General features: G+C 42.5%; 1 protein-coding gene across 1 annotated transcript; it reads left to right on the top strand.

The window, feature by feature from the left end:
- The first annotated feature begins 4,778 nt into the window (after nt 1-4,778).
- On the top strand, nt 4,779-12,502 carry LOC135445932 (mitochondrial amidoxime reducing component 2-like). Its single transcript, XM_064709164.1, has 7 exons — nt 4,779-5,172; nt 5,322-5,495; nt 6,202-6,364; nt 7,774-7,914; nt 8,577-8,638; nt 8,727-8,798; nt 9,312-12,502. Exons 1-7 carry the CDS (start codon nt 4,925-4,927, stop codon nt 9,439-9,441), a joined length of 990 nt encoding a protein of 329 aa, XP_064565234.1. The 5' UTR covers nt 4,779-4,924; the 3' UTR covers nt 9,442-12,502.
- The last annotated feature ends 1,923 nt before the right edge of the window (nt 12,503-14,425 follow it).

The following is a 14,425-nucleotide window of genomic DNA, read 5'->3' on the forward strand; positions in this document are numbered from 1 at the left end:
ACAAGTAGTTGCCTCCTCATGCTTTCTGTATTCCCCTGTTTTGGCTTCCCGTAAAGGACTCCTTGCTCCTTCCTTTCCTGGGACACTGAACTGGCATCAGATTGTTTTTTCAGTTGTGCCTGAATTAGGGTGGGGACTTTCCTGTCCTTGGTGAATCCCATCCTGCCCCGTGATGGCTGATAAACCAGAGCTGCAGAAGTGTTAATGTTTGTGCTGCAGAACAAATGCCCTGCTCCCCTCAAATTCTTTCCTTTGGTCCTTACCTGCACTCCCAGGTGAGACACAGCTCTACCCTGACTCCTCAGACACCTGTAGCTGCTGATGGATGTTATATTCAGATAGAAAATAGCATTTACAGAACACTGGGAGAACTCATAATGTCAACAGCCTCTGTTAATACTGGGCCAAACATTTGCCAGGAAAAACAATCTCTGTGCTGTCCCGATGCATTTAGAGAGACTGTAGTTTGGCTTTTAACTGGAAGAGAAAGAGAATTTTCAATTCATCTTCCTATATGTCTGGAGTTACAGCTGATAGCTACCAAAGTAGCCTATCAACCCACCTGGGTTTAGGTATAAATAATTCTCCATAGAGGAAAAACCTCATCAAAATGAGAGATCCTTTTATTTCTTTGCTCTGGCTCCATTAAAAGGCATCTATTATTAATGACTCTACTTATAACTATACCATCACCAATTATTCACCTGAGATTTTTCCACACATGAATTTCAATGAGCTCATTTCTAGTGCATGATTCACTGAACTCTGATATCCTGCAAGATTTTAAGAGGAAACAGCAGTGCTTTTATCCTCCCCTCCTCTCTGTGAAGGTATTTTTGAAATTATTGTCTGTTCTAACTTTGGAAAAGGGATATAAAGGATATAATTTGTGTGTGTGTGAGTATAATGTGATTTTTATCATATTGTGTTGAAATCAGCGTACTTTGCGACATTATCCCCTCATCCCTGCCTTTTGCTGAATTATCAGAGTCACTGAAAAAACAATTGCCATAGCCCTGATGTGTGCATTTAATTCCTTTACTGAGACAAGCCCAGGCTACATTTAGCTCTATCCTAACACAATGACACCTAATTGAGACCAGCATTTTGCTGTCTTTGTCACTGTTTTTTCCATAACGTCCATCCAAACCTCTCCCCTCAATGTGGTAATATATACCTTTTGCAAAGTACAGCACTGTGTACATAATGAAGACCTAGAAGATCCACAGCTGCTGGTCTTTTTTGTAGTGGAAACAAATAAAATTGTTCCACTCTTTCTTCACCATTTATCTTAGGCCTCTGATTGAGCTGCTGCTACAAGAGTGTCTAGGTTTGTCTCTAGAATTATCTCGAATTGCCCACTACATCTGAAGGCAGATATGCCTTTCACATTCTCCATAAAATTTTTTTCTACCTGAAAATTTGTCCTGTGCTACTGAGTTAACACCATGCTTTTTAAAGATATGTCGGCATCATCACTTTCATGACTGAGGGAGCCCAGCCCCAGTTTGCTGCAAGACTGACACTGTGAATTTTTCATATGATCAGACACATTTTAAGGAAACCTGAAACAAGATCCTGGTGCAGAGAATTTCAACACAACTGTCCTGAACTTCAATTGCTGATGATATCAGCTATTGAAAACATGGTCATTTGCTTTTAAGGGCAGGAATACTGTGCCTGCTCTGGCTACAACAAACACAGCTCTGTCACACAAGAGGCTCTGCTTGGATTGCAACAAAACCAGTACCTATTTTGTCTGAGTGGCTCTATTCACACTGCTTAACAGGGCAAGGAGCCGACGGCTCCTAGGTAAGAACCAGTGTGCCTGGGATGGAGGATGAAACAAACCTGCTGGCCAGGCTGTTTACTGAAGGCTGTTTGGGAGATACCTGGTGCATGGGGGAAGAGGGCTTTCCTCAAAGCCTGCAGACTCAGACCTGAAACATGTAGCCACAATTGTGCTGTCCACAGCTATTTCTGATTTTATGATCTGTGTTTCAAAGCAGAAGAGAGATTATACAGATGCTGCTGCCTTCTGTTATTTCCTTAAGCTCCTTCTCACCATACTCTTTAAGAAGAGTTAGGGCTGAATGTAACAGAAGGGCTGGTCTAAATAAAATCTCTTTAGGCTCCTTAGGTCAGTAGATCTAGGGAATGAAAGCTTAAGGTCCTTCTTGGATTTTCAAATATTTTTTTTCTCTAAATTAACACCCGAATGTTAGCCAAAGTGAGTTATTTCTGAATTCAGTTAATAAATCATTTGAACTAAAAGAACTGCTTATTTACATTGCTGTACTGCCCCTAATGTGCAGCTAGGAAAGAGCTCTAGCTTCTCACAACCATCAAGGTCTGTACTTCTCCAAATTCTCATGCTGGTAGAGTATATACATGCTTCAGACCTATTTTCTCTGGCACCCAGACGAAGCAAGCAAGCAGTAAATCCCCCAGGTTTTTTTCAGAAAAAATTCTCTCAAAATTCTTTTAAATTCTGTTGTTTTGATGCCTCACACACAGAAGTTCAGAGAGCAAAATCGTTCTGCACTTTGTAGTTTGCGCAGTGGAAAATACTGTGCTCAAGAAACCACAGGAGTTAGTTTTTCCTTTTTGCCTTAAGCTTTTGAAAATAAGCATTAATGTTTGTCAGGAGAGGCCAGCATAAATAGTAGTTTGTTTGTTTTTTTCATTTATTTCATGTGATGCATTGCTTTCCTAGTTAAATTCTAAAACTAGTTTTTGTTTTTCTCTCTTTAGTATTTTGTTAGTATGTTTGGTTCCTGCTTGCAAGCACTGCTTGTCAGACATTAGACAGTTGCTGCAGTTTTGTTGAACATTTGCTAACACATAAGATGCCTGGTTCCCCTTATAGCATTTTTCTGCTCATGTGGGTGCAGGTGCAGATTAAAGACCTCTGTGTAAATTCAATTAAGTTCAACAAAATATAGACTTCATGTTAAATCAGAAGATTAATGGTTACCAAAGAGTGCAAGGGCTCTCAGCCGGCTCAGCAGGGTTGGTTCCCCTCTTGTGTCTGTGGAGGAGTCAGAAAAGCAATCACAAGTAATTATTTTTGACTCAGTGGGTCAATGATTTGAAGATGGTGGGGCAGGTCTGGTTTTACCAGACCATGCAGTTTAACACCTATGACTTACCTGGAGCAATGTGGGGATCCCAGGCATAAGGAGGACAGGGTGTCCCAGCAAAGTAGCATAAGATGGGCTTTCAAGTGACATGGAAGGTGAACAGGCAGCAGGCTGTCTCTGCACATCCCCCACACAATCCAACAGCAGCACAAGGCTCTGCTGATCAATACTTAATTTCCAGAACTGAGCTTGTTCAGGGGGCAAATTCAAAATAAACACAGGTTCTGTTTATCTTTAATGTTGTGGTGTACTTGTAGAAGAAGAAAGGTCCCAAAACCCATGACTGGAATCAGGGCATGGTTTGAACAGCAAAGTGGTGAACAACAGGGCAAAGGCTCTCTTGTCTTTTTGTCTTTGTCCCTCCTTCTTGTCTTTTCACAAAGCTAATGTGACCAGAGACCTTTATCCCAACATCAATTAGTAACACATGAATAAAAAGGTGCAACTACCCAAAATGGCTGGGAGACCACAAAAGTAATTCAGAGCATCCTGATGAGGAATGTACACATTACTCCCTTCTGTACCACCCCTACTCAGATGGACTGCTGGTGTCCCAGCACTGCTGCCTGCCCAGCACCCCTCATCTGAAAGAAGCAGGCAAAGTCATCTGTGACAAAACCAGGTTTAATTCCCTTCTCTGTGCTCAGGTAGCTGTCTGTCTCTTTGCACTATTTGTGTCATGATTTCCTGCCCACAGTCATACCCTGGTCCTTTTAATAAAGGACTCCTCTGTGGACTCCCTGCTTGCCCATGAGGAAAATCAGATTTTGGGGGTCACACCAATAGGGAGAGATCTGCTGTCACTGCCTTTGCTTCTGACATCCATCACATTGTCTTCATCCACCAGCAGATTTTCACAAATCCCAACATACTTCTTACAATCTGTGGTGATTCCCACTCACAGGAACATTTTCTGATCCTGGTCAGGATCAAGTGATTCTTGAGGTCAGTGTGAGGAACTCTCCTGACTTGATTGCTCACACGTACCCATTATCAAAAAGGTTCACAACAGCCTCATCTTCAACATCCCTCTCCACCAGGATGCTGCAGATGGAGTATTTCCATTGTGGCTGGGCTGTCTGGATCTCCCCAGAAATGCCCAACACTGAGCTTCCCCATCTTCTGTATTCTGGGACGTTGCTCTCAGCAGACTTATCATAAAAATTTCAGTTTGTGAGTTTGGCCATCAGATCCCAAAGCTCTTGCTTTGCCTGTGAGAACAGACCTGTGGCAACAGTGCCATTTGTCGCTCCAGCCCGTATTTGATGTCATATTTGCCTTGCAGCTGGGTATCCCACAAAGCAACTTCCCTGAGACCCTGCCAACAAGCAGCAAGCTCTCGGAAGGGCTCGCAGGAGTTCGGTACCAGGCAGCTGCGGTGTGCAGATGTCCCAAGGCGGCCGAACAGCACTGGACGCCCCATTTGCTGCGCTCCACGCCTCCATCCACCTGTTCCCCTCTTCCCCGAGACAAACCCAACGCGAATTTGACGCACTTGTGCATTCCCACACAGACCACGCTTCCTGTAGCGCTGCTTTCACTAAAAGCCCGCGTATCAGACGGAACACATCATTCCATGGTACTTTGCCAAGCCGGACGCTCAGCCGTGTATTTCCCCGCCCCCTTTCTCGCACCGAAGGTCGCGGCTCCGCGCTGCGCCCGGCCGGGGCGGGTGGCAGGCCGCGAAGGCCGGCCGGGGCGGCGTGAGGGGCGGTGTGAGGGGGCAGGGCTGTGCCGCTCCCGCCCACGGCGCTCCGGGCGCGCAGCGGGGCTCAGTCGCCATGAGCGGCCTGTGGAGCGCGGCGGGCCCGGCGCGGCAGGGCTGGCTCTGGGGGGCGGCGGCGCTGCTGGCCCTGGGCGCCGTGCTCGGGGCCTGGCGCTGGGCCGGCCCGCGCCGCCGCCGCCGCCTGCAGCGGGTCGGGACGGTGCTCCGGCTCTTCGTGTACCCGGTGAAATCGTGCCGGGGGGTATCGGTGCGGCGGGCGCAGGTGACGCCGATGGGGCTGCGCAGCGGGGAGCTGAGGGACAGGTAGGCCGGCCGGGGCCTGGAGCCTCCCGTGACTCCGCGGCTGTCGGGTGTTTGTTTCCCTGAGGGCCCGGGAAGGAGCACCTGCCGTGCGGGTGCTGCCGAGGCCGGCATTAACGCTGTTGGGCGCCTTTGTGCCCCGTCCCCCGCAGGTTCTGGCTCGTGATCAGGGAGGACGGGCACATGGTGACAGCTCGCCAGGAGCCGCGCCTCGTCCTTATCTCTGCCACCTGTGAAAACGGCCACTTGGTCTTGGAGGCCGGGGACATGGAGAAGATAAGCGTGCCTGTAAAGCTCTCCAAGAAAAATCCCGTCCGCAACTGCAGGTACTGAAGGAGGATTTTTCTTTCCCCCTTCCCTCTCTCTCAATTCTGTCTTTCTCATGTGCTTTTCTTTTCAGGTTTTTGCTAGGAAAATGTTCCTTGCATAAACTTGTTTGTATTCTACTGGCCGTGGCTTTTTGAGCCCCATGAACTTTGTTTCCAGTACAAATGTTTAACCTCCTTTAAGATACTGAGCTATTTTGTATGTGAAGTGTGAGCTGAAGAGTCTCACTCATCTCTGGCTAAAGTTTGACAGCACTAAAATCTGAAGGAAAGTTTCCTTAGCAGTTAGGAACACTTAATTAATAACATGTGTACGTATCAGTTGTGGTAAGTAATCGCATAATTTCTAACTATTGTTCATTTTCTGAAATTAGTTGCCTCTCAGTTATTTCTCAGTAGAAATCATTTGGTGCAAATGCAAGAGCAGGCCCCTTTTCCCTCAGAGTAGGGGGAGCAGGTAGGTTACTGTCACTGATGGGGCAGTCAGCTCTGGGCACATTAACACTGTTTCAGAGCTCACTGTTTCACCAGCTGGTATTGTCTGGTCATGTCTATGTTCTTTAGCTTTCAAAACAGTGGCCACAAGGAGGTTGCCCTTTGGGAATGATTCATTTTCTATATATTCAAAGGTTTTTACCTTTGAATAAGAAGCTTCACTGAACCGTGATGTTTCCAGCTAACTTGCTGGTGTGTTGTGACTCTCCAGGGTGTTTGGACAGGATATCCAAGGCAGAGACTGTGGTGATGAAGTTGCTCAATGGCTCACCGCCTTCCTGAACTCTGAGCCCTGTCGACTGGTGCACTTTGAGCCCTCCATGGTGCCAAGAAAGTCAAAGGACACAATAGCTCTTTTCCGAAACACAGATGAGGTAAATAAACACTCTTTCTCAGAAGCTTGTCCTTTTTACCATTTCCACCCACCCACCAGAAACTGCCCATTTTATCTTTGGTGATTGAGCCCAGTTTAGCAAGGTGTGTAGTTGTGTAATAAAACCATGTGAGTATTCTTTTATGTAAAGAGGCGACTTCCTTAACTTTTACTTCAAATTGGTTTTAAACTGTTGACCATTCACAGCTAAAGAGTCTGAAACTGATACTTGAAGAGGAACTATTACATTGCAGAATACAATACCCTTTTGTGTCTCAGTGAATAGAATAAAGTTACATCTTTAATGATGTTTTGATGGTGTAATCTGTGTTGCATAGAAAGATTACACTCCCTATCTCTTGTTAAGTCTGGGAGTATACTGATACAAGTTGTGTCATTTTGTATTTTGTTCAAAGGAATGATGTTTAAACAGGCTGGTTACAGTTGTGGCCCTAGGAATTAAAATTAAAAGGAAGTTTCAGAGGTTTTGCCTCTTTTCTGTGGAAGAGGCTTGAAGGTATGTTGTTAAAGAAATGTCATGGAAAGGTATGGAAAGGAGATGCTGTGCTAAGACATCCTTATATCATTTTAGCCACTGCTGCCCTTCTTTTTTTCTGAACAATTCTCTCCGGTGAAGATACTTTGAATTGTATCAAATGTAAGGTTTTTAAACTAATTAAAATTGTGAGTACCTTGCTTTAGCGATGTTATTATTTGTAGGGCATGTTTGTTGCTGCTCAAAGAGAAGAAGGTATATTCAATTTTAGACGTCTATAGATATGCATTTGTTATGTAAGGGCACTGAGACCAATACAGACACAATGTTTCAGCAATAGGGACGTCAGATTAGGAGGGCTGATGTTCTGGAATCATAGCAAGAAAGAAAAGGCAGAATTTTTGGATAGTTATTTCAAAGCTCACCATCTTGTTGTTGAAAGGCATGTACAAGAATGGAGTAAGACTAATGTAAGAGAAAGGCAGGAGGGTTATATACTAAAATTGTTACCAAAATGTCTTTTTTTTAATGCCCCCACCTCTGTGGAACTCCACTTCTTGGAGGCTTAGAGGTTTTTAAATACTGTTCATTTACCTTATTTGCTTATATGGCCCTCCCACTGCCCAGGCATTCTAGACTGATTAATGGACAGCTGTAATTGAGTATGGGCTATTCTGGATGTAGAACTCCCTCTGGTGTTGTGATAAGGCAGTTTGAGCACACAAAAATTGCCATGGTGACTGAAACAGGGAAGAGCCTGTTGTTTTCCTTGTTAACCTACTTTCAGGGAAATCAAAACTTGAACAGAGCAGCCTAAAAGGCCACTGGTTCCAATATCTATCTTTTGCTGTGCACTGACTTTCCTCCCCTACTCTTACAGCAACATTAGGATTTGGTGGTGTTTGTTTCTGTAGGTCGCGTATCCTGACTGCAGTCCAGTCTTGATCATCTCCGAAGCTTCAATGGATGATCTAAATACCAGGCTGGAAAAGAAAGCTAAGATACAGAACTTCAGGCCAAATATTTTTGTAACAGACTGCAGTGCTTTTGAGGAGGTAAAATAACTGTCTTAAATGTCTTTTTGAAGGCTTGCTTTTGTTTCTTTGTAACTCAGTTGCTTTGTGTGATGATGCCAACAAGGGTGAAGAAAGCTGCTATGTGGTTTTTACAACTGAGTTCCAGAGAGATAAAGCTTCAGCTCACATCAGTGCATGTGAAACATTGATGGAGGTCACAGATCTATGAATGATTATTTCTCAAACTGAAAAAGCTCCTAAAGCTGGAATAGATTTTTATCTCCCAGGAGGATTTGCAATAGAAAGCTTGTGTAGATGACAAGCAAAAACTTACTTCCCCTAAAAATTTCCTTTCTGCAAAACTGTAGATTTACCAGAGGCCACAGATCAGGTTATCACCCATACAGCAAGAACAAATTGCTTTAGGCTCGGTGCTTCAGACAAGTGTATGTTGGAGAACAGGATTCATTACTTGTGTGTCTCCCTTTTCGGATAAAATCATTAGTGTGTCCTGAATTGGATAAATGCAATGACAGCAGGGTTTTCTCTATATTACTGTAGTGTAACTGTGCATATTTTGAAGGTGCTAGTAAAGGTGATCATCTAGAATGGTGCACCTTTTTGTGAATGACTGTGCCACTTCTGGAAAAGTAATTGCATGTGCTTGTGTCTAATATGTGCCTAATGTTTACTTCCCTCAGGACACCTGGGAGGATATTCTTATTGGTGATGTGGAAATGAAAGGGACCGTGTGTTGTGGCAGGTAAACATTGGAGACCTTTATTTTACATAGGAACAAAGAGGTTTATGATAAGAAACCCTGACTGATTTGGCACTGTCTGTCATTGCAGGTGTATTTTAACAACTGTTAATCCAGACACTGGGGTCATTGACAGAAAGGAGCCCTTGGAAACATTGAAAAGGTTATAAAAATACTACTGTTTCTTAGACTGTGGGAGAGGATTTGGGTTAGACCCTGACAAATGTGAGACTAGTGTTTTAAAAGTGGTTTGAAGTGTGTGTGGGACATAATAATGCAGTGTGAAGGTCTGTGTATATTGGCTTCCAGTCTACTTCTTGCAATTCTGTGTGGTAAGAAAATTCAGGACGTTCCCTTCTTTCTTGCAAACTCCATATTCCCTGTCTCTGTTATATCTGCTACAGTGAAAGCTTGGGGTAGCAGGTATTTAAGGTATCTAAAGGTCTAACTTTGCTTCTTTGACTTTTCTTTATAAAAATATTTTTGTATGTATTAAACATGAAGGTGTGAATACAGTCAGGCTTTTTCCCCTTTATATGACCTGCCTGGGTCTTTTTAGCCTAATATGATGAGCAAGGCAAGGCATCATTATTTGCATGTCCTCTCTTTCATCACGGATATTTTGATGTGTAGTTTTTGTTAGCACTTATTCTAAAGAAGGGCTTTCTCTTTGCAGTTACCGCTTATGTGACCCATCTGAGAAACACATTTACAAAACCAGCCCTCTCTTTGGGAAATACTTTGCTGTTGACAAAACTGGAACAATTCAAGTTGGAGACCCTGTGTACAAGATGGTCTGGGAATGAAGGAGACTTTGATCAGAAGATGCTTTTTCACTTCGATATGCAGATTTTTTTTCCATGTACACAGTCGCCAGCATAACTTTTTCTTCTTCCTTGCAATATTTTTTGTGCTTTTTAAGGTGCAGGAGGTTCTTTGACACTGTGAAGTGCCAGTCATTTCAGATCACGTAGTCTTCTGGCATACCTGTAGTAACCACATCTTTAGATCTTTAGTTTTCCTGGAGGCTGTGGTAGAAGAAACTGATCCATAACAGACTTCACAGCACTACTGCATATCACACCTCCTAAAATTTTGTGTCAACCATAATATTGGAATCCAAATTTGTGTGCAAGAGTTTGCATCACATGTTAGATACATTTAGTGCCTATAAAGAACCACAAAAACAGTCATGCCAAGCACAAAGTGTATTTGTCTTTACAGACAGAGCTGCCTTTACAAGTGATCATGGAGTGCAGATGGCAGGGCTCTGCTTCCCTCATTTGGTCCTAATCATCTTGCCCTGTGTATGTCCAGAGGTAGTTTTTAGCAGTGTTTGTTTCCTTGCAGTTGTTTCCTGAAGATTGCTGCTGTCTCTTGAGATTGGAGCAATATCAGAAAGATTGTGAGCTGACTATTTAGTCCGGTGTAGAGGTGGAGGTGCCAGGTAATGATGTGTAAGGCTGTGGGCTTGTTTAGTTTGTGACTTCGGCTTGACAGTTTGAACTGTCAATTTTTATCCTGTGAACAAAACAGTAACACTGAGGCTATAGAGTAGTGATGCATTTGCTAACATAACAGTAGAATTTCCAGTTTGACTAAAAGAACTGGATGTTCACTCTGTCAGAGACTTCATGGGCATTGGAGGGGAAGAAAAGCCCTAGGAAATGATCTGATGTTGAGCCTGCCCTGTTCAAGCTGCTGTCCAGGCCAATACTGTAGGGCTCATGCACAGCTCCACTCTGGCTCAGTGAATCCCTTTATGTAGACAGTTAGGCTGCTAAGCAGATGTTTGGGAAGCTGCAGTTTGAGCATGTTAACATCCTTACTGGTTCTACATTTAAATCTCTGGTTGTCCCCCAGTCCAGCTCCAATATAACCAAAATGTCAGCTGTTTGTCGGAAGCTGACAATTATATTTTCTGCTGCATAAAACAAATAAGGGAGAAAACTAGTTGAATTACAGCAATGTTATCTTTAAATTGTAACATTCTTTAAATGTTACATGATTTTTTTTTTTTTAAAGTAGCCTCGAGGACAAAAGCCAGCCATCTTTCGAATGCTTGTCTGCTTGTTTCTTGTTTATGGATTACTAAATTTGAAAAGTGTTGCCCCTAGCCTAAAAGAAGAAGCAAATTTATTGTGAAGAAGGACAAATATGATCCTATCTGATGTTTAGATTCATCATTTTCTGTTGTAAGTATGAAAAGGGAATTTCAGTGCATGTTCACAACTCAGACCTGTAAAATGAAGAGCCATTGAGCTTTGAGAAAGTGCAGGTGGATGTATGTGGTAAGGCTGAAGCAGTCATGTTGAGCCGGTAGTTTTCTATTATTTGTGAACTCAGAGTTGCTCTGAATGCCATTTTGTTGGCAGGGGTGCTCTGTAAGTATTAAGTTTTCCTGGGACAGACAAGTGCCCAGTTTAAAGTGCATGTTGCATATTTGTGTATTGTTATGCCTGTTACAGCAGCCAGTGGGAAGAAGTGAAAGAAAAATCTTTTAAAAAGAAAAATAATTCCGTGATTCACTCTTAAAAAGCACATGTTGGAAGTTCTTAGTGTTAGAAGCTGAAAGCTTGTGGAATTCCTAATGGTATCATTAAGCACAGGCAGCCTGCTGGCCTGCCAAAGCAATTAGTTAAGAGTGTGTCTCTTCATTAAGTCACAGAAGCGGAAGGAAAAAGCTGATTTTTTTGCTTCTGGCCAAACACATTTTTTCCACTGTTATTCTAGTGGCACATCTTTTACATAACACAAATCATGGTATAGATCCCATTGCCCCTCATTAGGCTGCTGTTGATTGGGCTGATTTGGAAATGGGGCTGTCTTTGGAAGAAGAAACTGCCATCTGCATCCCTGTTTCGGAGAGGCCATAGATCTAACCTCCTGATTTACTCCTGTTAAGCCTCTTAGTAGAATATGGCTGGAATCCTAAAACTGGTCTGCATGGGGGGGTGACACTCAAATCAATTGTATGGCCATTTTGTAAAGCTGAGAGCATGAGTTAGAACATTGCACTGTAAATATCCTCGTATGACTGTTGATTTGCTGTAACTGTAGGAATTGTGTTTGATTTTCTTTAAGTAATTTAGAAAATTGACTGAAAATGTGTCAATCATGAGTCACTGTTTTTTAAATTGTGTACTTAAACAATTGTTAATTTTTTAATTCTAGAAGAAGAAAACAAAAGTATAAACTTCTAATGAATTCAGCTTTCTTAAGGCGTAACATTTGTTTGTGAATATTTTTTGTTTTCTGCTTCAGCATTTAATTTTGACTATGGTTAGCAGGATCTCATAGTTAAAACTGACGATTGTCTTTTTTAATCCTACCTCTGAATTCAGAAATATATGCAGTTAACCAGAGGATATGTGTAAGAGAGCAGAACCATTAGATATAAATAGTCATCAGACTCAGTTTTGCATCCCTTATGATCCTAGATAAGTGTGCTGGTTTTGCATTAATTGATATTTGGTAAGGAGGGAAGAAAAAAAAGATGTTTATAGACTTGACTTTTTTTTTTCCTAGGGACGTATTAAAATAGAGGAAAAGTATGAGAGTTTACTCAAGTCAATCCATGTCATATCTCAGAGTATAATACCAAAAACTTTTTATTACAGCATTTATTGTACCAATAGTTCTTGCAGAGGACTATGTACAAGAATGACAGTTGTTAAAAGCAGAAATTTCTAGATTGCTTAAGATCTGTGGTGGGTACATGTTCATCCAAGAAAACCTGAGAAAGATCTGCTTCTGCTTTCTGAGGAGAAAAACAGCCTTCCAAAGGCACCACTCTGCTGCTCTGTAAGAAGACGAGATTTACAAATCTTGCCTCTACAAATTGCAAAAATTTCAAAAAGGGCTGGCTCAGTGTGTTCATTTCTGGTCCATCCTAGCACCTTAAATTGCCTTTTTGTCTTTTAAGATCCATCAGAAATTCCCTGTGCTAGGTAGCTGCAGGGCTGAGGACTACACATGCAAAGTCTGTTTCTTTTGGGGCAGAAGATTCTAAAAAGTGATGCAGGCATAAAGCCTACATGTGTATCAACCTTCAGCTGGAAGAGAATATATTTTATTATGTAAAATACTATATTTTACATAATCTTCATTGCATTAATGTTAACAATCTCAAATTAGAATGTCACTGTTACTAGTAATTCTTTGCATTTTATCTGAAGAAATTGGTAAATTCGTTAAGGGTTTCACACACTGGGCCTTTCCTGTAATAAATCTGCTTACTCATCATGACCAGAGAACAGGAATGGTTGGATGGGGAAAGGAAATAAGCAAGGCTTAGATGTGTAGAGGGTGTATGTTAGGGCTGGGGCTGCTCAAGGTGGGACTGTCAACAAAGGCAAGGTGCTGGGTGCTTCCATGTTCTCCAGGTGTTGTGTGCAGATGGACTGAGAATGAGCCCTGGTTGTGGAATAGCATCAATACCCAGTATTCAACAATCACCTGGCCTGAGGAATGCCATTCTCCCCAGTGGGCCACAGCTCATCACATCAGCTTCTGGAAATCACGGAGAGGGTCAGGCTGGAAGGGAGCACAGTGAGTCATCGGGTCACTCCAGAGCACAGGGCACAGGATTGTGTCCAGATGGTTCGTGATTATCCTCAGTGAAGGAGACTCCACAGCCTCACTGGGCAGTCTGTTCCAGTGCATGGTCACCTGCACACTAAAGAAGTTCTTCATATTCAGGGGGAGCTTCTGTGCATCAGTTGCTGCCTATTGCCTCTTGTCCTATTGCTTGGCACCACCAAGAAGAGCCTGGATCCTTCTTCTTGATACCCACTTTTGGGTACTTAAGGACACTGATAAAATCAAACCACAAGTAATTGTAGCCTGAGCTAAACACCAGGTAGAGACTATCTTCCAGCTGTGCAGAACAAGGACATGGAGCAGCTAGTGGTACATCACAGTCAAGAGTGGGTGGGAACCTCTCATTTTTGCCCTTTGTCCTTTGATTGTTATGCATGAGACACCTAGGCTGGTTGAAATTCCCCTGTCCTTCAGGAGCAGTATTGTAGAGAATTGTATCTTCTCTAGGGCACAAAATTGTTCTGACAGCTTATCACTGCTTGTTTAACAGCTGAGTGTTCTCACTTTCTGTAGTCACTAGATAATAAGCACAGTGAAACAATTATTGTGCTTCACTGATGTGCTAACCCTCACAGCCTCTTTACTGTTGAGTTCCAAAAACCAGCTTCATTCACTGTTAATTGAGGCTTGTCTTTGAGAGATTATGTAGGATGACAATTCCTCACTCATAGCAGCCACAATTACTTATAGTAAGTCATGGACAGTTAATTTTAGCAGACCTACCTAAATCCCTTTGGCATAATTTAAAAGTGGCAGCTAAATCTGTCAATTTTTTTCAAGATTTCACACATAGACATGTAGGACTAAAAAAAATTAAAACAGATGGGTAAGAATGCAGTCTTCTCTCTCTGCAGAAAGCAAAGAAATAGACATTAAGTTTAGACTTGGAAAATACTTGCTTGATTTCTTCACATAGCATGGGCCACTGGGTCAACTTCCTGATTCCTTTGAAAACTTGGTATTTTTGGTAAAAGATCAAAAGTCACAGTGATAGTTGGACTGCAAGAATATTTTGGTAGAGATAAAGAGTACCAGCAATGTCCTGGATTCTTTCAAACGTAGAGACGTCACTCCCTGAAAGCTCCGTTGCACTGTGTTTACAGTTGTGCAGTTTGGTGGTCCGTATTCTCTCTCCATTACTTGAATTTATTTAAGATAAAGCAGAATATTGTCTTTGTCATTACCTCA

The sequence above is a fragment of the Zonotrichia leucophrys genome, chromosome 3, assembly GCF_028769735.1.
Source record: "Zonotrichia leucophrys gambelii isolate GWCS_2022_RI chromosome 3, RI_Zleu_2.0, whole genome shotgun sequence".
NCBI classification, from domain to species: domain Eukaryota; kingdom Metazoa; phylum Chordata; class Aves; order Passeriformes; family Passerellidae; genus Zonotrichia; species Zonotrichia leucophrys.

Excerpts from the sequence above, each read along its gene's own strand:
- LOC135445932 (XM_064709164.1), top strand. The coding sequence starts at position 4,925 with ATGAGCGGCCTGTGGAGCGCGGCGGGCCCGGCGCGGCAGGGCTGGCTC. Across the intron at positions 5,496-6,201 it reads AATCCCGTCCGCAACTGCAG|GGTGTTTGGACAGGATATCC; the intron begins GTACTGAAGGAG and ends GTGACTCTCCAG. Across the intron at positions 6,365-7,773 it reads TTTTCCGAAACACAGATGAG|GTCGCGTATCCTGACTGCAG; the intron begins GTAAATAAACAC and ends TTGTTTCTGTAG.